The 24,374-nt window shown below is 45.7% G+C and overlaps 1 protein-coding gene across 1 annotated transcript in view; it reads left to right on the top strand.

The window, feature by feature from the left end:
• The first annotated feature begins 1,154 nt into the window (after positions 1–1,154).
• LOC142294877 (calpain-13-like) overlaps positions 1,155–24,374 on the top strand; it is a 174,005-nt gene continuing 150,785 nt past the window's right edge. The window contains exon 1 of the mRNA XM_075337937.1: positions 1,155–1,389. Coding sequence (XP_075194052.1) covers positions 1,159–1,389 — 231 coding nt within the window. The 5' untranslated portion in view covers positions 1,155–1,158. The remainder of the gene's footprint in view (positions 1,390–24,374) is intronic.

Here is a 24,374-nt window from a genome sequence, read left to right as displayed (position 1 = left end):
AATATCATCTCTTTAATGGAAGGAAAAGTGACACAATGAAATAGATGGATTGCACCCAACTCATGGAGGGTGGATTTGGTGAACTATAGTAATGGCTTTCATGGCTGCCATCTTTGTCCTCCTTTTGGATCCAGCTAGAAACTTACTGACATAATATATAAGATTAACAAAATAAAAAAAAAAATCTAAAAATATGTAAAAGGTAAAATCAACCAAACAATCAGCAAGTAAGTTATTGAAGTTTCAAAAAGATTACAATAAGTTAAACATAATATTCATATGTGTGATTCCTTATCTGTAGCGACCCCAGTTATAAAAATGGATATACTACAAATCAGAAAATAGAATAAAAAGCAATCAATAAATGACATACCAATTAAAATATCTACACCTACTGAAAAAAAAAAATATCACATTCCCACCAGCAAAATTTTAGCAAACAACAAATGATTTAAATGCATTTTATTGCATAAAAGAATAAAAACCTAAAAGAAAACTATGGAAATTTTGTATTGCCAACATTGCACTGACCCACAGAATAAAGGTAATCTGTTATTATGCAAAATAAAACAAAAAAAAACAATTAAAAAAGTACTCCTAAAATATAGCATTCAAAAACCCCTAAAAAATATTGCTGTCCTTTAAAACAATACTTTCAACAAGTTTTATATAACTCAATAGTACAGGGAATAATAAAAAATCTTGTACTATATCTTAGCGTTGAAATATAATTCTTTCACCACTTATGAGCCTCTTCTCTTTTGTTCTCATCTCTAAAAAAAACCCCCAATACTTTGATGTCAGTGAAACTTTTTACCACTTTGCAGACTTAAAAAGTTGATGCTTCCATTCAAATCACTTTGGAAGGAGTTCTCTTTCTCAGTCGATGCCTATTTTTACTGAATTGTGCCCTCCTGGAATCACTCAGATAATTTTAAACAAATTAGAAGCAAATGTATTTGTAAACAAATTGAGGAAAATTCCAGCAGGGATGTGGGAACCTATATGCCGCACTGACTGGTTTGCAAATCAAATTTCTGCTTGTGTATCTAAAAGCTTTAAAAGGTGCGGTACATTGACGATGTGTTTTTTTTTTTACATTGTTTTTAGCATGATATTATGTAATTATTTTTTTTCTTTAAATAGCATCAAGACGTAATGCCGATCCCTGGGGTCTATCAGAAAGTGGCAGAGGGGCAACAGAGAAAAATTGGGACTGTGGAGAATCCCAAAAAGTTTAAAGGACAAGACTTTAATAGCATCCGGGACCTGTGCATCAGCAGAAAGCAGCTGTTTGAGGATGATGTCTTCCCGGCCAACCTCTACTCTATCGGGCAACATTTACTGTCACAGGATAAGCTGCTGAGCATCAAATGGAAACGACCAACCGTAAGTTGTAGTTTAATCATGATATTATGTTAATATTATTACATAAATAGGGACATTTTAAACTAATTTTCAGACGACTCCAAGATCAGGAAGATGAGACTGAAAGGTGCAATGTCAACAAAGTTAATAGTTTTGGGGGTTTTATGCAAAAATGGATTGCCCAAAGAGGGAAACCCCTTTAAGAGTCTGTTTATTTTTTTTACTAGCGTACTGCAATTGATCTTCTCTCTATATGTTCTTCCTTTTAACTGTTCAGGACTCTTAGCAATGTGGTCAGTGTAAAGTGTATTTGGCTTCTTATAGAATTCATAAGAGTGGGGGGAAGCTCCTGCTGCAGCTACGTGCCTTGTACTTAGAGACCAATCTGATCTGGGGTTTGTGAGGAGGAGTTTGTTTCTCACATCAATATGCTGACCTACGTTTGGGCAGCTTATATGGACAGTTCTGCTTTCTTAGGATGTGGCCTAGTCCAGACAGGGAAAAGGGGAGAGGCTCCTGCTGCAGAAAGTTGTCTTACAGTTACAGACAGGAAAATTAGAAGATCGGAGAGAGAAGGGTAGGGATGGCTGAGCTCCCAAGACACAGACATTTCTTTTTATCTTTATCTGTAACATGAAGCAAAAAAAGATCAACTAACACTAAGAGATTAAGGGAGGAATCGGGGTAAGTGCACACGGCGGCTTTTAAAAGGCTGCGTTGCAGACCTTTGCCAGAAGAGGTGGCTCCAGGATACGTTGGTATCTTTTGCCCTTATTCGTCTTTTTTTTTGTATCTTTTTAAGAATATTTGCTTTTTTTGATGGGGGGGGCACTTCTGTTTGCATCCTCACGTGGTTAAAAAAAAAGTTACAAATATTGAACATATGCACAGTAGGTTGTTTTGACATTTCAATCTTTTTAGCATTTTGCAGGTGATTTTTCAGGCCTGTTCCTGGGCAGACTCCCCGTGTGAACACCGTTACTGGGATTTTTTTTCCTGTGCATTTTTGCTGTATAGTAGTTGTAGGAGATCGCCAGATTACCCCACTCCTATGGTGGTTATAATGTATGTATATTGTCTGATGTGATTATATTGCATGCACCGTAATATAACTGTTTTATAAAGTGAATATTTGAGTGCTATTGCTGCTGGAGAAAACGGGTTGGTGATGTAGCAGAGCGGTATAGTGCAGCGGTTGGTGCCATCTAGTGGCTGAGAGTTTAAAGTGTTTTATTGTATATTGCAATTTGTAATAGTAATGTAAAGTACAATCTGTTATGTGTGATTAATGCATTAACCGTGTATGTAGAGTATAAGTGTGCCGCCCCGCGGCCTCGGCTGCGGCCGCCGAGCCGCTCGGTTCAGTGCTGTGGGTGGCTCGAGCCTCTCACGGACCCGGGGGTCACGTCGCTCTGAAAGGAGTAGTGGCGGTGCATGCAGGGGTTTGGGGTGATTGGTTGGTGGAATTGGTAAAGTTCGTGACGCCACCCACGGGTTGTGGTGATTGTATGGTTGACACCACTGCTGCCGTTGACTAGGCCTCCCGGGGACGGTGTTATGCAGCTCGGTGTTAACCCCTCCGTGGGCAGGGGTGATGGTCCCGGGGGCCCGCGGGAAGGTTAGGGCCAGGGTGCAGGGCGCAGTGTTGCGGTGCAGCACGGTGCGGTGCCTGACGGCACTGGTGTACTCACTCTGACACAAGATAACGGAGTCTCTGGTAAACCAAACGGCAGGATGGACGGGGCCCGCAGCCGGCTGCAGTGTTCTCCCTGGACAGGTTGATGATGGCTGTCGTTTCCCTGCACCTGTGTTATGTAGTTATTGACTCCTGTGCCTGGACACTGGTAGTCCACTCCCCGGCGTGTAAGTGTCGTAGGAGCCCGTTTGCCCACAGACGCTGGCCCTTTGGATCTCTTGCCTTTGGCGGTGGCACTTATCCTGGATGGTTGGGCTGTTGCCTTCAATCGGGACTTGGGTGGGAATGAACCCCTGAGGTCCAGACCGTAATCAGTAAATTAGACTATCAGGGAGGCTTCTAGCCTAGTCGGGGTCTGAGTACTCTGCCTGGTGCTTGGCTCCCAATCGGCTCCCCGGTTCGGTACCGGCGGGCCACCGCCCGACCCCGGTCCTACGGTTCCACCGACCGTGCGCCAACTCCTGCAGACGGCCACCACCGTCTGAAGACCTTGCTGGAGGTGCCTGGGCTCCGACCCAGACACCTAACAGTACCACGGGCGGGCCTGGACTCAGGTCCGCCGGTGTGTGTCTCTCTCTCCTCTCCCACTCTCTGCACTGAACTGAACTGAACTGCACTCTTTTCCCGCCTCCAGGCCTGTGAACTCCTCGGTGGGCGGGGCCAACCACCTGGCTCCGCCCCACCTGGTGTGGACATCAGACCCTGGAGGGTGGCAACAAGGATTTTAGTGTGACTGTTGTCACCTGTCCGGGGAAGGGGTGTGTGTGGTGTTGTGTCTGTGACCCCCTGGCTAGTCCAGGGCATCACATAAGAATGTTAAGTAGGAATGTTAGCTAGATAGGTATTAGAGTAAAAGAAGGTTTTAGTGTGACAGATACTTCCTGGTTGCTGAGAAACTGACAGCCAAGATGGGAGGAGCGACAGAGGACCAGGCGGTCGGCTGGTGAGACAGGAGAGAGAATTAGCTCTACAGAGGGGTTCCTGGAGAGTGGACGGTGCTTGGTAACTTGGACCCATTGGGGAACACCGAAGGTATCTTCCAAATGTCCGGAGCCTACAGCTCACCTGGGGTCGGGCCTAGTGAAGCCTTCCGAGGAGTGATTGGACACGCGTAGCTGTGGAGATAAGAATGAAGACAAGTAGAGGCTTAGACTTGCCAGCTTCAAAGCTAAGTCCCAGGAAGAAGTACCCCAGGGAACAGTGGCAGCAGAACGGGATAGGAAAGGCCATATCTGTCAAGAAAAACAAATAAATCATCCCATATTATTTTATAAAGAGACTACCTGTGTGATGTGTTGCACTGCCACGTCAACAATGGTGTCTAGCAGCGGGGAGGTTGACGCTCTCCTTAAGACAGAAAGTAATTGTTGAACTGCCTGTCCGGTGCAGATCACAAACATGGGTCCAGTCTGCAGTAGAGCGGAGACCTGTCAGCCCAACATTTGCCCCCCTCTACATTGTCACTGGGTGAGAGGGGATTACAGGAGACCGGGGCTCCTGGACTGACCCTCAGATTAGAGGGCCTTAGCTGTCCCTATTCCCAGAGATACGACGATGTCTGAGGTGCCTTCTTTGTCCTGCTCCTGGCCAGCCCTGATCTAATACCCCCTCTCCCCCACTACAGGGGAGGATCGGGGCAGGAGTGGTTGAACCCATAAATATCGACAAAGAGAGGAAACAAAAACTCCATCACACAGCACACATACAGAATTATCAGACAACAAATGATAAAGAGTAAAATGAAGAGCAGGGAGGAAATACCCAAACGACAGGAGGAATTCCACAGCACACCAAGCAACGTGCAGTAAATCACACAACACCACACGGACTGGTTTAGTGAATGCTATTATCGGCATAGGAAGACAGATTCTTCCATCTTAAAAAGGCGGGGATTACCTGTGATAGGTCTCCCGTGACATGTGATCCAAAAGTTAAACAGCATGGTAGCAGACATTAACTCCTGCAAGACCGATCACTAATGAGCATAGAACTGGTCCACGCCTGAGCCTGTCTGTGCAAATCAGAAGAACTAGAGAAAGCATAGTGAGGAGTATCAGAGTCTGTAGTCTGAACAGCGTCTGATGCCGCCATGACACTCGGCGAGTTTAGAGCCAAGCAACGTGTGACAATTGTGTTCCTTTAAGGGATTTTTAAAGAAAGTTCTTGTAAGAGAAGAATCACTGTAATTCCATTATATGGAGACATCTCAGTAATTACAGAAGACACCGCGGCTCCATTTCCTGACAGTGATGGATGAGGTCTACCAGGCGCTGGGAAGACATTAATTATGGCAAATTATCTTATTGATTTCTGTAAAATATCATGTTGTTTCAGTTTTCCCAATAGTTTCTTAATTTCAATGATATATGGAATGATACAGATATTATTATTAAAGCAGCATAAACCCAACGTGCTTAAATCCTCTGTGCCCTAGCGTCTGCTGTAAGGGGAAAGTAGGAAGACAACCATACATGTGAGATTGTGAACTGAGCTTTAATTACCAACTTTAGGAAGAATGTAATGCAAGTCACTACTTATGGATAGTAGAGACGGAAGAGTAGTCAGAAAAGCCGAGATCTGGTAACAGGAGGACACGTATGGATAAAGGAAGTGCACGGAAGCGTAGTCAGGTCACAATCCGAGGGTCAAAATTCCAGGAGGGCATGTAATAGGTTCAGGGAAAAAAAAGAGACGTGGTCAGGTAACGGTTCGAGGTCAAAAGCCAGGAGGTCACGTCAGGAACAGGAAGCAGGCAAAGAGGAGTCAAAACAACAGTCTGGGGTCGAGAAACAAAGATCAGAAGACATTCAGAAACACAGGCCAACAGCACAACTACAGAACCAGAATGTACGACTGGCGAGGTTCTGGGAGAGCATGCTCAGTAAAGAAGCAGAGCAATTACCAGGAAGATGGAACACCTGAGTAATCAGCACCTCCCAGAACCAGCATGGAAGCCTGCGCTATCAATCAACCTGCCAGCTTACTAGCTCAGGAAAACACTGTAGAGCATCTCCTAGTGTGCAAGATGTTCTGCACAGAGGAATCGTGACAAAGAGACTTGAGTCTTCCTTCCTAAGCCTTCAAGACCTCCTTTTTGGTATATGGTGGTGAAAATGTGTTCTAATATGGAAAGTCTTAAAGGGATTGTTCAGTTCCGAACACTAATTTTCATATAAACTAAGAAATTCTCACTTAGAAGACATCTGTACTCTGTTCTGGATCATTATTTCTTGGCAAATTGGCACAGGAAGGAAACTTGGAAATTGTAGAGCAGAATCAGAACCCGTCAGCTCTGACCCGATCACTGTGATCTACAGAGTAAACCAGCAGCAAGTGTGCAAATTATCTGCAGCGCCACCACAGGAGAGGTGAAGCATTACACTGTACTGATTGACAGAGTGGGTGCTGTGTGTAATGCATCGATCTGCCGCCCCTTTGTAGCTTCTTCCTGCTCTTGCCGGTGAAGCGATGGCCGAGGGACCACCGCGGTGCAGAGTTTGACAAAGATTGTAGAAGCAAGGGTGTTCTATCTACAAGCAGCAGATCAACCAACATGCAAACAAAAGATGGGGACAGTGAAGTTTTCAGAAAGATGGCGCAAATATGGCGACAGTGAAGTGTTTTACCAGCTGCAATTCCTAGCTGGAGTGTACCACGGTCGTCGCCCAACCATCACAAACACCAGTAGAGCAAGAACACAGGCAGGGAAAATAGACGTATAACTGTGCTATTCTACAACCTAGCTGGCCTCCACTACAGGGGCCATATGGACACCGCGCTTTGGCTACTGAGGCCTATCCTACGCCCTAGTAGTGCACACACCATGGAGGGGAAACAAGTCTACTCCCGGGAGTTGCGATGTTTGACAGTGCACACTTGTCCTTGCACGGCAGAGGGAACTCTAATTTCTCTATGGACCCGGGGTCTCCTGACTAATCTGGGTGATGTCTTCGCTTTTCGGAACGGCTTTGCCAGGAATGTCTCTGTCACAGTTTCGATGTACAGAGCATTTTGTGCTCTGTTATGTTCTGCCATGCTCTCCTGCAGTGCCGGCACTTGCCTGTTTCGTCGAGCAGAGCGTTTTGCAGGTTAGAGTCTCTTCTGTTTGTCTTAAGCTCCCGTAGATGGGTTGTTTCTCAGCACTGGGTCCTATGCTGGTGCTGGTCGGGGCTTTCTCAGATGCTCCTCATTCCAGGTGATTCGCCCAGGACGTCGCCAGTTGTATTTCCTGGTTCCACAGTAAGTGCTCTTGGCTCACGTTTGTGTACAGTTATTTGATCTTGGCTTCTCGACCTTGGACTGTAGTTGACTCTGTTCTGCCCACCCCCCCTGACTTTGTTGTTACCTCCTGGATTCTGACCTCGGACCTTCTCCTGACCACGTCTCCTTCTGCTCCCTGTATCCTATACGTACTCTCCTGGAATCCTGACCCTTGGCCTGTATCTTGATTTCGTCTCTGCCTGCTCCCTTTGTCCTGTCATGTCTCCCTGGTTCCTGATCCCGGCTTGTTTGACTATCTCTTCTTTCACACTGCACGCAAGTAGTATCTAGCGCCACCTAGTGACTAGCATCACTATACGCCACATAGTGTCAAGCATCACAGTCTCAGTTCGGGACTTGCTTGACGGTGAACAGGACTCTCTCACTGTCCGGTTCACAATATCTCTCGCAGCCGGCATCGCAACTCTTCCTACACCTTCATGCTCGGGAAAGACACACAAGCAGCAATCCTTCTCTCACACTCCCAGGCATCTCGACCTCTTAAATTCCCGCCTAAATGCGTCTCCCGCTCTTTCCCGCACTCTTTAGGCTGGAGTCATCCAAACAAGTCATAGTTTAGAGGGCAGGCGCCAGGTACATCAGTTAGTCCACAATACACGGGAAACAGGAGCATTGCCTCTTATAGGTGAATTACTATCAACTGTTCATGTAGTGACCCTGATTACATAAGGGTGCTACAGGGAACTGCATCCTTTTTCCCCAGGTGCAGGGCCTACCCCCTATGGTTCCAGGTTCCCAGAAACCGGTGTCACCTCCATCAGCACCACAAACCCCAACCAACACCTCACATCATGATCTGTCAGACACACCAGTGGGTTGGTCTAGCTGGAACAGGGCCACCCACCTAGGGGTCAGGCAGACTGGTGGAAGGACTAAGACAGACAAGTGACAGCTCTCAAAGTGAGATAAGCTGGAGTGTTAGCTCCCGGGAAGCTAGAAAGACAGAAGTTGGGTCGCAAACAGTCATCAGAGGAGTCGGTGACCGGGTTCAGGGACTGACAGAACTGACCGGTACCGTGTACGATTGGGTACAGGACTCTAGGTCAGGAGCCGATTCAACGTCCTGGCAATTAACCTGCAGTGGAAGGGGGCCTTCAGGGATCTTCCTAGAGCTCAGAGACTGAGGGCATCAGAACAACGCGGAGGACAGGGTTTTCCAAACAAAGCAACCCACTGAGGTCCCAAGTGTCATCCCTTAGAAGCAAGACTTCACCCAAAACTGAAGAACTGGCCCTTACAGCTTCAAGCTATAGGCACCCACGCAGACACAAAACCGTGCATGGAGGCAGGTTCTGGACTACTAGTGACACCGGGTGTACCGGGGACCTGGATGTGCTCCGGGTAGCGGCAGCTGTGCACAGAGACTTGTTTAAGAACATTGTGTGCCTCATTTTATCTCCGTCTATACAACGCATCAACCACCGCAGTGAGTACGCCTTCCCCTGCACCCTGCTTTCCATCTCTCCTCATCACTCGAGCTACGGGCCTTCCCTACCTGCGGAGGGACGGTCACCTTGCTGCTCCCCACCATCTGCCCCGGTCCTCATTGCAGTAGCGGCGGTACTTCCATTACCGCACCCCGCAGGTGGCGTCACGAACACTTCCCCTGTAAATAACCCCTTATCCAGTTTGAGTGTCCACCGAGCCCGGGTCCAGACCCCTCGAGCCATGACCACCCCGTATCCGAGCACCGCAGTCGTCACCGGGGCGGCACATTCATAGCGGTGGTACGCCTACATTTGGACCCCTTTACTTATAATTTGCTAGCAAAATAAATGAAAGTGAGTTTTCCGCATCATACAGTCCTTCTAATCAACCAGACTAGGTCAGAATCAATTCTTTCTTTTTGTGCCGTTGAGCTGTTACTGGAACATTTCAAAGTTCTTTATTTGGACTAATCTGCTCCATGTTGACAAAGAGCTCATTCTGGGATCTATTGTAGGAGTTATCGAAAATTATACAATGCGGAGGCTGGATCACATGCCAATACCAGTCCACCACTAAAATCAATATGTATAAACTAGGTGTGCCCCAGTGAAACAAGCAAATATTCCCATGAGATGTATAGTGAAGAGCAAAAGGGTAACAATGTTTTGCACTTTTGACTTTCAGGCTCCATATCTTACGATTCACTACAGCTCTGAGCGTGAGACGACCTTCATTTTATAGACAATCATCTTGGCTTCTCATACATAAATGTGACTTGCAGCTATTTAACATATGATTAGTTGTGCAGATTCTTCTCATGTCGCTCCATTGTTACTATTTTGCTCCTAAAAATCTAAATTTTACCTTTTATTATTTTGTAAATCCACCTGCGGCTTTAAACTCTGCTTGAATCCTTCTGGGCATGTTCTCCATCAGATTCAAATATGTCTGGACCAATATCTGATCTCAGGTCACTTCTCTACATTCCCAGTGTTGGTGTATACTGGTCAGGTCTCTTCTCCACGTTCCCAGTGTTGGAGTATACTGGTCAGGTCTCTTCTCCACGTTCCCAGTGTTGGTGTATACTGGTCAGGTCTCTTCTCCACGTTCCCAGTGTTGGTGTATACTGGTCAGGTCTCTTCTCCACATTCCCAGTGTTGGTGTATACTGGTCAGGTCTCTTCTCCACATTCCCAGTGTTGGTGTATACTGGTCAGGTCTCTTCTCCACGTTCCCAGTGTTGGAGTATACTGGTCAGGTCTCTTCTCCACGTTCCCAGTGTTGGTGTATACTGGTCAGGTCTCTTCTCCACGTTCTCAGTGTTGGTGTATACTGGTCAGGTCTCTTCTCCACGTTCCCAGTGTTGGTGTATACTGGTCAGGTCTCTCCTCCATGTTCCCAGTGTTGGTATATACTGGTCAGGTCTCTTCTCCACGTTCCCAGTGTTGGTGTATACTGGTCAGGTCTCTTCTCCATGTTCCCAGTGTTGGTGTATACTGCTCAGGTCTCTTCTCCATGTTCCCAGTGTTGGTGTATACTGGTCATGTCTCTTCTCCACGTTCCCAGTGTTGGTGTATACTGGTCAGGTCTCTTCTCCATGTTCCCAGTGTTGGTGTATACTGGTCATGTCTCTTCTCCACGTTCCCAGTGTTGGTGTATACTGGTCAGGTCTCTTCTCCATGTTCCCAGTGTTGGTGTATACTGGTCAGGTCTCTTCTCCACGTTCCCAGTGTTGGTATATACTGGTCAGGTCTCTTCTCCACGTTCCCAGTGTTGGTGTATACTGGTCATGTCTCTTCTCCACGTTCCCAGTGTTGGTGTATACTGGTCAGGTCTCTTCTCCATGTTCCCAGTGTTGGTGTATACTGGTCAGGTCTCTTCTCCATGTTCCCAGTGTTGGTGTATACTGGTCAGGTCTCTTCTCCACGTTCCCAGTGTTGGTGTATACTGGTCAGGTCTCTTCTCCACATTCCCAGTGTTGGTGTATACTGGTCAGGTCTCTTGTCCACGTTCCCAGTGTTGGTGTATACTGGTCAGGTCTCTTCTCCACGTTCCCAGTGTTGGTGTATACTGGTCAGGTCTCTTCTCCATGTTCCCAGTGTTGGTGTATACTGGTCAGGTCTCTTCTCCACGTTCCCAGTGTTGGTGTATACTGGTCAGGTCTCTTCTTCACGTTCCCAGTGTTGGTGTATACTGGTCAGGTCTCTTCTCCACGTTCCCAGTGTTGGTGTATACTGGTCAGGTCTCTTCTCCACATTCCCAGTGTTGGTGTATACTGGTCAGGTCTCTTCTCCACGTTCCCAGTGTTGGTGTATACTAGTGAGGTCTCTTCTCCATGTTCCCCATGTTGGTTTATGCTGGTCAGGTCTCTTCTCCAGGTTCCCAGTGTTGGTGTATACTGGTCAGGTCTCTTCTCCAGGTTCCCAGTGTTGGTGCATACTGGTCAGGTCTCTTCTCCACATTCCCAGTGTTGGTGTATACTGGTCAGGCCTCTTCTCCACGTTCCCAGTGTTGGTGTATACTAGTGAGGTCTCTTCTCCATGTTCCCAGTGTTGGTGTATACTGGTCAGGTCTCTTCTCCATGTTCCCAGTGTTGCTGTATACTGGTCAGGTCTCTTCTCCTCGGTCCCAGTGTTGGTGTATACTGGTCAGGTCTCTTCTCCATGTTCCCAGTGTTGGTGTATACTGGTCAGGTCTCTTCTCCATATTCCCAGTGTTGGTGTATACTGGTCAGGTCTCTTCTCCACGTTCCCAGTGTTGGTGTATACTAGTCAGGTCTCTTCTCCACATTCCCAGTGTTGGTATATACTGGAGAGGTCTACACGTTCCCAGTGTTGGTGTACACTGGTCAGGTCTCTTCTCCGTGTTCCCAGTGTTGATGTATACTGGTCAGGTCTCTTCTCCAGGTTCCCAGTGTTGCTGTATACTGGTCAGGTCTCTTCTCCTCATTCCCAGTGTTGGTGTATACTGGTCAGGTCTCTTCTCCATGTTCCCAATGTTGGTTTATGCTGGTCAGGTCTCTTCTCCATGTTCTCAGTGTTGGTGTATACTGGTCAGGTCTCTTCTCCAGGTTCCCAGTGTTGGTGTATACTGGTCAGGTCCCTTCTCCATGTTCCCAGTGTTGGGTCATACTGGCCAGGTCTCTTCTCCACGTTCCTAGTGTTGGTGTATACTAGTGAGGTCTCTTCTCCATCTTCCCAATGTTGGTGTATACTGGTCAGGTCTCTTCTCCACATTCCCAGTGTTGGTGTATACTGGTCAGGTCTCTTCTCCATGTTCCCAGTGTTGGTGTATACTGGTCAGGTCTCTTCTCCATGTTCCCAGTGTCGGTGTATACTGGTCAGGTCTCTTCTCCACGTTCCCAGTGTTGGTGTATACTGGTCAGGTCTCTTCTCCACATTCCCAGTGTTGGTGTATACTGGTCAGGTCTCTTCTCCATGTTCCCAGTGTTGGTGTATACTGGTCAGGTCTCTTCTCCAGGTTCCCAGTGTTGGTGAATACTGGCCAGGTCTCTTCTCCATGTTCCCAGTGTTGGTGTATACTGGTCAGGTCTCTTCTCCATGTTCCCAGTGTTGATGTATACTGGTCAGGTCTCTTCTCCAGGTCCCCAGTGATAGTGTATACTGGTCAGGTCTCTTCTCCATGTTCCCAGTGTTGGTGTATACTGGTCAGGTCTCTTCTCCATGTTCCCAGTGTTGGTGTATACTGGTCAGGTCTCTTCTCCAGGTTCCCAGTGTTGGTGAATACTGGCCAGGTCTCTTCTCCATGTTCCCAGTGTTGGTGTATACTGGTCAGGTCTCTTCTCCATGTTCCCAGTGTTGATGTATACTGGTCAGGTCTCTTCTCCAGGTCCCCAGTGATAGTGTATACTGGTCAGGTCTCTTCTCCATGTTCCCAGTGTTGGTGTATACTGGTCAGGTCTCTTCTCCATGTTCCCAGTGTTGGTGTATACTGGTCAGGTCTCTTCTCCAGGTTCCCAGTGTTGGTGTATACTGGTCAGGTCTCTTCTCCATGTTCCCAGTGTTGATGTATACTGGTCAGGTTTCTTCTCCATGTTCCCAGTGTTGGTGTATACTGGTCAGGCCTCTTCTCCACGTTCCCAGTGTTGGTGAATACTGGCCCGGTCTCTTCTCCATGTTCCCAGTGTTGGTGTATACTGGTCAGGCCTCTTCTCCACGTTCCCAGTGTTGGTGTATACTGGTCAGGTCTCTTCTCCACGTTCCCAGTGTTGGTGTATACTGGTCAGGTCTCTTCTCCACATTCCCAGTGTTGGTGTATACTGGTCAGGTCTCTTCTCCACGTTCCCAGTGTTGGTGTATACTGGTCAGGTCTCTTCTCCATGTTCTCAGTGTTGGTGTATACTGGTCAGGCCTCTTCTACACGTTCCCAGTGTTGGTGTATACTGGTCAGGTCTCTTCTCCAGGTTCCCAGTGTTGGTGTATACTGGTCAGGTCTCTTCTCCATGTTCCCAGTGTTGGGTCATACTGGTCAGGTCTCTTCTCCACGTTCCTAGTGTTGGTGTATACTAGTGAGGTCTCTTCTCCATGTTCCCAATGTTGGTGTATACTGGTCAGGTCTCTTCTCCACATTCCCAGTGTTGGTGTATACTGGTCAGGTCTCTTCTCCATGTTCCCAGTGTTGGTGTATACTGGTCAGGTCTCTTCTCCATGTTCGCAGTGTTGGTGTATAGTGGTCAGGTCTATTCTACACATTTCCAGTGTTGGTGTATACTGGTCGGCTCACCTGGGGATGTATACAGCTTTTTCTTCACCTACAAGTGTTGGATTGGGTTGAGGTCTGGGGACTGTGGGGACAATCCAGCTCCTCTATTTCATTGTCATGGAGCCATTTCTTCACCAATCTCGCCGTATGCTTCGGGTCATTGTCCTGCTGGAACAATATGTCGTCCTTCTCATGCCCATAGTACTCGAGTGTATGAAGTAACTCTTGTAGGATCCTCACATATAGCTCAGCACTGAGACCACCATCCATCCTGGTCAAGTATCCACCGCATTTGGCTGTAAACTCCCCCATATCATCAGGCTTCCTCCACTGAACTTCACAGTTCCTTCAGTTTCTCGATCCGTTTGCCATTTTTCCCTTGTTTCTTCCAGACCCATGTCCCCATCAGAGCCGTCTATTGACTTTCATCTCATTGCTCTAAATAACCTGTTTCCAATCTTCCACTTTTCGTTCTTCTTTGTAAACTTGAGCCGATGCTTCTTATGATAATATTGGAGTTGAGGCTTCTTCCCCTTTTTTCGGGCCTCCATTCCAGACTTGTGTAACGCGCGTCGCTCGGTTCTTGCATGGACGTCTGTGATCTCACTATTATGAAGCAGACGAGTCGCCTCCACTGCCGGGTGTCACCAGAACTGATAGACCTTGTGACGAGTCGCCTTCACTGCCGGGTGTCACCAGAACTGATAGACCTTGTGATGAGCGACTCTGTTATTTTGCCTGGACGTCACCTCTTGGCTTTTGAATACATGGATGAATGGTCTTCATTTCTTATTCTTCCACCTGTCATGGCCTCACATGATGAAGTTTGGTAAGTTTTGTTGGCCAAGAGGCCGCTATCGAAGAGCTGGATGAGGCTGTTTCTCTTTTCTTGGGAAATCTTCATGGCGGCTCCTTGATTCAAACCAGTGACCTTTGTCTTCGGAATTAACCTAATAACCCACTGAGCTATTAGGGAATGTGAGAACAGGTTGTGATTTGTAGTATACAGGAAGAAAAGAAGCAAAACAGTAAAAGTGCAGTGACCTGATAAGAATCTGCATAACTAATCATATACTAAATACCTGCAAGTCACATTTTATGTATGAGAAGCCAAGATTATTGTCTATAAAATGAAGGTCATCACACCCTCAGAGCTGTAGAGGATGGAGAGATATGGAGACTGAAATCAAAAGTGCAAAACATTGTTACCCTTTTGCTCTTCACTGTATAGTGCTCCTGCTCAGTTGTCCAAGAGTGTCCATTACAGGGAAAATGTCATATGTGAACCTGTCATGTGCAAAAACACTGTTTACCTGTAGATATGGGGTTAATCTGCAGGTAAATAGTGTTAGAATGTGCCTGGCCGCCTTACTGAAAGCTCAGCTACTAGGAGGAAATCAACTTTATTCCTTCCAGGAGGCGCCAGTGTGCACAGAGAGTTACAGTTATCGCTGATGATACGGGAGTGGAGTCTGTGATCACTCTCCGACATTTTGACTGACAGCTCGCACAGCAGAGCACATGTAACTGAAAGCGAGCATCTCCCAGGTGGCTGTCAGCATTTCTATCTGCATATTAACCTCATATCTGCAGGATAATAATATTTTTGCATTTTGATTTATAAAGGTTATCGTTCTCCCTGATTTTCTGTAGTTTTTTTTGCCAAATATGGTGAAGTGAATTATAAACAAACATCTCTTTAGCCTTATCCAACCAAATTACATTGTTCCAAAAGTTTTTGCAAACTTCAGCCATGATGCAATATTCTTCTGAGAAAGAAGAGATTTTCTCCATACAAGCCATTCTTATTTCATGCTTTTTATAACTGTTCTTTAATATTTAACATGCATGAGGCCTTTAGAGTCTGAGCTGTAGCTCTTGGGTTTTCTGTAATTTCTCTCAACATTGCACTGTCTGACCTGGGGGGGAATTTACTGGGTCGTTCACTCTTTTGATTGTCAGCTGAAGTTATTATTTATTGTTTTCCACTTGTTCCTCACTGTATAATGATGGATTCCCAAATTGTTTGGAAATGGCCCTATAACCCTTCCCAAATTGATGAGTAACAACAATGTATTTTCTCCATAATAATAATAATAATATGATAAGAATAATATTTATTTCTATAGTGACAACATATTCCGCATCTCTTTACAATTCAACCTGACATCCATCCTGAATGCTCCAGACCAGCAATCTGCCAAAACTTCTGCTCTTATAGAAGTGGTCACACTTGTTGATGAACTATTAATCGAGAGATTTTGGTTCACAGTACTTGGATGATACTTACCATTTTTTCCAGATTATAAGATGCCCTTTTTCTCCCCAAAACTGGAGGTAAAATGGGGGTGCATCTTATAATCCGGATATGGCTTACCGGAGCGACGGTGGTAGAGCGGGGTCACAGGAGGCAGGGTTGGCAATACTGAGGGCTCGGAGGAGGGGTTGTCACTGCAGTTGAGTGGCTCAGGAGGGTTACAGGATGGAGCATTGGCAATGTGGCGAGCACCATTGATCTGACAGTGGGCTGCGGGCTCCATTGAATCGCCCTCGGTTGACGCAATGGACTTCAAGAAAAAGGCCAAGAAGGCGGCGCGTACCTTGAAGATCAATGACACCTGCTGCCGCGACACCCCCGAGCCTGGAGTATCGCCAACCCTCCGTTCACTGACCCTCCTGAGCCATGAAACCCCCTACTCCAAACCCACCCACAGCATCGTTGATCCTGCCTTCTGTGACCTTCCTGATCTGCTCCACCACCGCCGCTTCCCCTGGTGAGAACGGCTCGGGAAGGTCACAGGAGGCTGGGTGAGCAATACTGTGGGCACGGAGGAGGGGGTGTCGCGGCTCAGGAGGGTCAGTGGATTGAGGGTCAGTGATGCTGTGGGCTCGGAGGAGGGGGCATTGCGGCTCAGGAGGGTCAGTGGATGAAGGGTCGGTGATGCTGTGGGCTTGGAGGAGGGTGTGTTGCGACTCAGGAGGGTCAGTAGATGGAGGGTCGGTGATGCTGCAGGCTCAGAGGAGAGGGGGCCGCGGCTCAGAATGGTCAGCGGATAGAGGGTCGGTGATGCTGTGGGCTTGGAGGAGGAGGTCGCGGCTCAGGAAGGTCAGTGGATGAAGGGTCGGTGATGCTGCGGGCTCAGAGGAGGGGGTGTCGCGGCTCAGAATGGTCAGCGGATATAGGGTCGGTGATGCTGTGGGCTTGGTGGAGGGGGTGTTGCTGCTTAGGAAGGTCAGTGGACGGAGGGTCGGTGATGCTGCGGGCTCGGAGGAGGGGGCATCACAGCTCAGGAGGGTCAGTGGATGGTGGGTCGATGATGCTGCAGGCTCGAAAGAGGGGGTGTCGCAGCTCAGGAAGGTCAGTGGATGGAGGGTTGGTGATTCTGCGGCCTTGGAGGAGGGTGTCACAGCTCAGGAGGGTCAGTGGATGGTGGGTCGATAATGCTGCAGGCTCGAAAGAGGGGGTGTCGCAGCTCAGGAAGGTCAGTGGATGGAGGGTTGGTGATTTTGCGGGCTTGGAGGAGGGTGTCACAGCTCAGGAGGGTCAGTGGATGGTGGGTCGATGATGCTGCAGGCTCGAAAGAGGGGGTGTCGCGGCTCAGGAGGGTCAGTGGATGGAGGGTCGGAGATGCTGCGGGCTTGGAGGAGGGGGTGTCGCGGCTCAGGAGGGTCAGTGGATGGAGGGTCGGTGATGCTGCGGGCTTGGAGGAGGGGGTGTCGCGGCTCAGGAGAGTCAGTGGATGGAGGGTCGCTAATGCTGTGGGCTCAGGATTATACGACAGACCCTTATTTTAACATTAAAAATTATTTTTTCCTATTCTAAATTTGGGGTGCGTCTTATAATCCAGTGCGTCTTATAAAATGAAAATACGGTAGCCTCTTACTTTTTATGGGCTCTGTAAGGGTGTACTTAATATGTCCCACTCTGCTTCTGTATCTTGGCTTCATATTTCGTCACGGTGTAATCTGTCATGTGTTCTTCTAAGCTTGTATTTAATTCTAAGACTTTATAAGAACCAGATTTGTTTTTCAATTATGTCCCTGATGCACAAAAACATAGAATTCGAAGAGGGTGTACTTATTTTTGCACATGGCAGTAAAAGACCCTTTAAAATGTAACAGGTTTCTATGGGTGGTGAGCAGAGCTATAGGACAGTCAGCCGTATTTTCCTGCCTGTGTTTCTCTACGGTCCAGAGTCCTGAAATCCGATCTTTGCCGTTATCTGGGTTCAGTTCCATTATATCGTCCTCACAATGAGCCGCGCTCGCTTCATATTTTGCACACAGAGAAAAGTTGTATCACCGGTTCTAAAGTTCAACGGCTTTTATGATTTCCTTCTTGTATACATTCACAAAGGCTTACAGTATTTGATAACTGAGCTTCTTAATTGCTTTTCATATATATCAGTAGTGAAGTGGTTTCCAGTTACTATTCATGTACAGGCTCAGCTAATAAACATACAGTGGGGAAAAGCTGCAGCCCCTGATAATACACCCTAATGGAGGTGATGTATTGTATTACTTCTTTATACTCTTCACAGAGCTCTAAATCCCCTGCAGAGAGATAATACAATTCTGACTTCCTGCAGCCACCACTAGGGGGAGCCCACTGCTATCAATTGTATAATGTCTTCTGCAGTAAGCTCACAAGCTCCCTCTAGTGGTGACTGCCGGGAGCCAGAATTGTAGCTTTAGTAGCAGAGTATCTGGAAGGTGCTCAGCCCATAACAAAGATATATTTTAGGGCAGAAATAGTGGCCCCTGTGCAAGAACAATATAAGGGACCATTGCAGTCCAATAGTTCATCATAAGAACGCATAAATCTATTGGCTTTGAATGTGATAGTGCCCCCATTTACTTCTTGGGCCTCTGTGCGGCTGCACAATTTGCACCACTTGAATCTTGTTTTAATGGAATTAGAACATAATTTGGGGATCATTAGGATTCAATAAATAATTAGTTTTAATGTTGGTACTTTACGGCTTGTTCACACTTTGCTTTCTTACTGCAGTTTTTGGTTTTCCCTTGGAAATAAAAAGGTGGCATTTTACAGTGCCAGAAAAGTGAATGAAATTAACCTGCTTAGTTTAATTAGTTTTAATGTTGGAACTTTACGGCTTGTTCACACGTTGCATTTTTGATGCAGTTTGTTTTTTTTTTATGCCCTCATGTTTTTACCTTGGGGGAAAAAAAGTTGAATTTTACAGTGCCAGCAAAGTGAATAAAATGAACCTGCTTATTTTTTCTTGCAGTCTAAGAGTATGTTCACACATTGCTTTTTGCTGCTTTTTTTTTTTTAATGAGTTTTATGAAGATGAAAATCTTTTTTACAGAATCAGAAAAAGCTGAGATTCCAGAAATCTCCTGCACACACAAAGATGGAAGAGGAAATCTGCTGCATTTTTGGAAGAAGCAGCATGTCAATTCATTCAGCGTTTTTGCTGCTTTTTTTCTCCATTGAAAGCAATGGGCGTGCAAAAACGCAGTTGAGTTGTTTTGGCTGCGTTTTTGCTGCTTTAAGGGCTTGTGCGCCCTCTGCGAATTACATGCATTTACGATGCGTATTGCACTGCAGCGTAAATGCATGCGTCATGCGTCCCCTGCACAATCTATGTAGATTGTTCATGATACATGCGCACATTGCTTTTTTGAATGCAGCGAGTTGGGTGCTAAAATTTTGACCCAAATCCGTGCGTTCATAAAATGAGCATGTCAATTATTCCGTGCGCTATGGATGCAGCTCCCGCTCTGTCTATGGTGGGGGCAGCAGCCATAGCGCATGAAATCGGCTTTTTTTGTACAAAAAAACTGCATCCATTATGCAGTGTTTCTGTAGCGATTTGGTACGCACATGTGCTGTCAAATCGCTGCAGAATACTCAGCAGTTATGTGCGCATGAACCCTAAGGGTATGTGCGCACGTTGCTTTTTACCTGCTTTTTACCTGCTTTTTTGCTGCTTTTTCTTCTGCGCTGTTTAATGCCAAAATGGATGTGTTCTTCTATTCAAGCAAAGTCTATGGGAATTTGGGTTTCTTGTTCACACTATGTTGTTCAAAATGCTGCCTTTTTGAGGCAGAACTTTGGTCAAAAACTCAGCTTTTCAAAGAAGCAACATGTCAATTGTTTTTGCCATTTGGGTTTTGCACTGCAAAGCTGAGTTTTTGACCAAAGTTCTGCCACAAAAAGGCAGCATTTTGAACAACATAGTGTGACCAAGAAACCCAAATTCCCATAGACTTTGCTTGAATAGAAGAACACATCCATTTTGGCATTAAACAGCGCAGAAGAAAAAGCAGCAAAAAAGCAGGTAAAAAGCAGGTAAAAAGCAACGTGCGCACATACCCTAAGGGTATGTGCGCACTAGGCGTTTTTTTCACGCTGCGTTTTTATGTGCGTTTTTGTCTCAAAAAACGCACCCGCGGCTAAAAAACCGCGGCAAAAACGCATGCGTTTTTTCCGCGATTTGGTGCGTTTTTTGCTGCGTTTTTGCTCACTGCGTTTTTAATCAGTGCACAATGCCATTAAAGATTGTTGATGAAAAAAAAAAAAAAAAAAAAAGGTCTGATGTCATTTCCTTCTTCAAAATGTTCATTGTATGCAGGAGAGCAGACAGCTGCAGAACTAGTGTATGCAGGAGAGCAGACAGCAGCTGCAGAACTACAAGGCTCAGCATCCTCCATTCACTAGTGTATGCAGTTTTTTGCCCAAAAAGAAAAAAAAAATGACATGGGCTTCGCCATATTTTTGTATGCTAGCCGGGTACAGCAGGCAGGTACGGGCTGCCCCCAACCCCCAGCTGCCTATTTGTACCCGGCTGGGAACCAAAAATATAGAGAAGCCCTTTTTTTTTTAATTATTTCATGAATTTCATGAAATAATTAAGAAAAAAAAAATGACGTGGGCTTCGCCTAATTTTTGAGTCCAGCCGGGTACAACTAGGCAGCTGGGGATTGGAATCCACAGTGCAGGGTGCCCAAGATCTCTGGGCACCCCCACTGCGAATTGCAGTCCGCAGCCACCCCAGAAAATGGCGCTTTCATAGAAGCGCCATCTTCTGGCGCTGTATCCAACTCTTCCAGCTGCCCTGATGCCGGGTGGCTAGCTAGGTAATAATGGAGTTAGGGCTAGCTGTATATTATCAGCTAGCCCTAAGTCCGAAATTCATGGTGTCACGCCAATATTAGACATGGCCACCATGAATTTCTAGTAATGATAAAAAAAAAAAAAAAAACAACACACAGAAAATTTTTTTTATTAGAAATAAAACACAACACAATTAGTGACTCCATCTTTATTGAAATAAAGAACCCCCCTCCGCAGTAATCCTGGGTCAGGGTCCCGCGCCGTCCAATCTGGATCCAATATCATCTGATCGGTTTGCTGGAAGGCAAAGCGATCAGATGATGTGTCAGGATCAAGTGCCTGAATCACATCACACATCAGCTGATTGTATAAAAGCCGATTATACAATCAGCTGATGCATCAGTAGAAAAAAAAAAATAATACTCACTTATGTGCTGTGCTGATTACCGGCAGCTCTTGCAGCGATCGGATGAGAGTCTGATCCTGTCCCATCGCTGCCGGAGCTGCCGGTAATCAGCTGATGAAGTCCCCTGACGGCAGGATCAGCTGATAGCCGGCCGGGCGACACCGCGAGAATTACGATCAGCTGATGCGTCAGGTGACTGCATCAGGTGATCCACCGCCAGGTCCTGCAAGCAAGGTCCTGCCCCGGGGAGACTGCACACAGCCAGAGCGGCGGGACCGGGACAGGAGCGGACATGGCACCGGGACCCTGCAGACAGGTGAGTATATATGACATTTTTTTTTTTCTACTGTTCACTTTGGTTTTCGCCGCTGCCTCCACCTCCCGCCCAGACATGGCGCCGCACGGAGCTGACATGCACAGGACGGGAGGTGGACGCAGCGGTGACGGTACCGGGAGGATTCATGCCTTTGTGTTTACCAACAGAAGGAATCCTCTTCCTGTACACGTCACTGTAGTACCCACCCCTTGCGTTTATAGCTGCGTTTTTAGTCATAGAAACGCAGCTATATTTGCAATGTGCCTTTTTCATTGCGTTTTTGAACATCTCATTGAACTCAATGGGTGAAAAACGCAGTGAAAAACGCAGAAATAATTGACATGCTGCGTTTTTGTGGTCACCACAAAAACGCAGCTAAAAAAAAAAACGCTGTGTGCAGACAGCACTTCTGAAAACCCATTGACATTGCTGGGGAAGCAATGTCACTGCGTTTTCAGCACAAAAACGCGGTAAAAAACGCCGCTAAAAACGCGGCAAAAACGCCTAATGCGCACAAGGCCTAAGGCTATGTGTGCACCCTGCAGATTAAGCGCAGTCATTTTCTGTGCCAAAAAACACACCTTGTTGCAGAAAAATGCACCAAAAATACATGTGCTTTGGTGCATTTTTCAGAACATTTTGGTGCATTTTTGTGTTATGCGTTTTTTAGTTAAATTATTGGCTGAAAAACACAGGAGAAAAAACGCACCAAAAAATGACATGCTGCAGATTATTTTCTGCACCCAAAACTGCAAGGGAAAAAAGAAGCAACGTGCACACAAAACCTCAGGATTCTGATTGGTTTTGCAGGTGTAAGGATAGACATGGAGATTTGGGCAACAAACTGCACAATAAACTTCATCAAATCTGCATTAAAAAATGAGAATGCACACAAGGCTTCATGGTGAATGAAACAAATTTTATTTAAACATGTACTGTAGACAAATGACACACCAAAAACACAGCTAAAAACCACAGGAAAAAAAACATTGCAAAAAAGCAGTAAAAACGCAGCTAAAAACACAGCAAAAAAGCAGTAAAAACACTGCTAAAAACGCAGCAAATAAGCAGTAAAAACAAAGCAACCCAGAAAAAAAAAGCAGTAAAAACAGAGCTGAAAAGTGCAGAAAAAAGCAGTAAAAAGTGCAGCAAAAAAGCAGTAAAAACATAGCTAAAAAGTGCAGCAAAAAGCAGGAAAAACACAGCTAAAATGCAAGAAAAAGGCAGTAAAAACAGGTCAAAAACAGCAGAAAAGCAGTAAAAACACAGCTAAAAACACATCAAAGAGCAGTAAAAACACAGCTAAAAATGCAGCAAAAATGCAGGAAAAACACAGCTAAAAATGCAGGAAAAAAACAGTAAAAGCACAGCTAAAAAATGCATTAAAAAGCAGTAAAAACACAGCTAAAAACGCAGCAAAAAAGCAGTAAAACAGCTAAAAAAGTAGCAAAAAAGCAGTAAAAACACAGCTAAAAATGCCACAAAAAAGCAGTAAAAACACAACTAAAAAACGCAGCAAAAAAATCAGTAAAACACAGCTAAAAAGTGCAGCAAAATCTGCTTGTTAGAAGGAGCAGTTTTACTGCCAAGAGAGCAGGTTTTGATGCAGAAAAAAACAGCAGCAAAAACGCAGCACTAAAATCATCAAAACATTTTTTCACATTTGCAGTTTTCAGGTTTTTTTGGCAGCGTCCCCCCCCCCCAGTGAATGCAGGATTTGGGGAGAAGCAAGTAAAACAACACCAAAAATACAGCACAATGTTTTTCCTGCCAGCACTATTTTTTTGCAGCAAATACTTAGTGTGAATGCAGCCTTACAGTGAGTTTCCTACAATTGCATTTTACTTTCTTTCCAATATTGAATGGCGGGGATTTCACCTCCCAGCACAGATCATTGTATCAGGAGAGGTGGAGCGCGTCAGTAAGGTGAGACTATCTCGCCTGTTTGATCGCTCTCTATTATTTAGACCTCGTTATTTACTGTTGTATTCCCTTTATTTCTCTCTTTGTGACTTTGTGTTGCCAGTAAATGAGTTCTGAGTTCATTACATGAACAAAGTTCCTTCATCATTAGTCAAACACAACGTCACAGGTCAGTGGAGACAAATAACAAATGGATACATTGTAACAAGAAAGTTACATAACCATTGACTTGTGGGCGGAGGATTCCTATTGGACAATGTAAAGTTTCACTTTCTTGGTTTCTTCACAACTTATGTGAACTATATTTAAAGAGTAACTCTTTGTCGTTTCACTTTTTTCTTCCATAATTAATAGTGCATGTGAAAACACAACATATTATAATATATCTTATTAGAGAAATCTGCATTTTTTTCCTCCTCCTGGACTAAATATTCTCAATCCACAACTAAAATCAGTCTTTAGTGTGAATACAGATTTTCCCATTACTGAGATTGGAGATGACGGTTGGTGCATATAAAGTCCTATGTTTAGTAGATAGGAAAGGAACTAGAGAAAGACACGAAAATCCTACTGAAAAAGCATGAGTATGAGTCATCTCATCATTACTGTAAGGGGAAGCAGAGTCATCTCATTATCATTAGAGGCAGGGTCAGCAGAGTCATCTCATTATTATTAGAGGCAGGGTCAGCAGAGTCATCTCATTATTATTAGAGGGCAGGATCAGCAGAGTCATCTCATTAGCATTAGAGGGCGGGATCAGCAGAGTCATCTCATTATCATTAGAGGGCAGGGTCAGCAGGGTCATCTCATTATTATTAGAGGAAGGGTCAGCAGGGTCATCTCATTATTATTAGAGGAAGGGTCAGCAGAGTCATCTCATTATTATTAGTGGACAGGGTCAGCAGAGTCATCTCATTATCATTAGAGGGCGGGATCAGCACAGTCATCTCATTATAATTACAGGGCGGGGTCAGCAGTCATCTCATTATCATTAGAGGGCAGGGTCAGCAGAGTCATCTCATTATCATTAGAGGCAGGGTCAGCAGAGTCATCTCATTGCAGATTCATCTCATTATCATTAGAGGGCAGGGTCAGCAGATTCATCTCATTATCATTAGAGGGCAGGGTCAACAGAGTCATCTCATTATCAT

Source organism: Anomaloglossus baeobatrachus, chromosome 3 (genome assembly GCF_048569485.1).
Source record: "Anomaloglossus baeobatrachus isolate aAnoBae1 chromosome 3, aAnoBae1.hap1, whole genome shotgun sequence".
NCBI classification, from domain to species: Eukaryota; Metazoa; Chordata; class Amphibia; order Anura; family Aromobatidae; genus Anomaloglossus; species Anomaloglossus baeobatrachus.
Note: the sequence above shows the minus strand (reverse complement) of the source record. Positions and strands in the feature narration are given on the sequence as shown.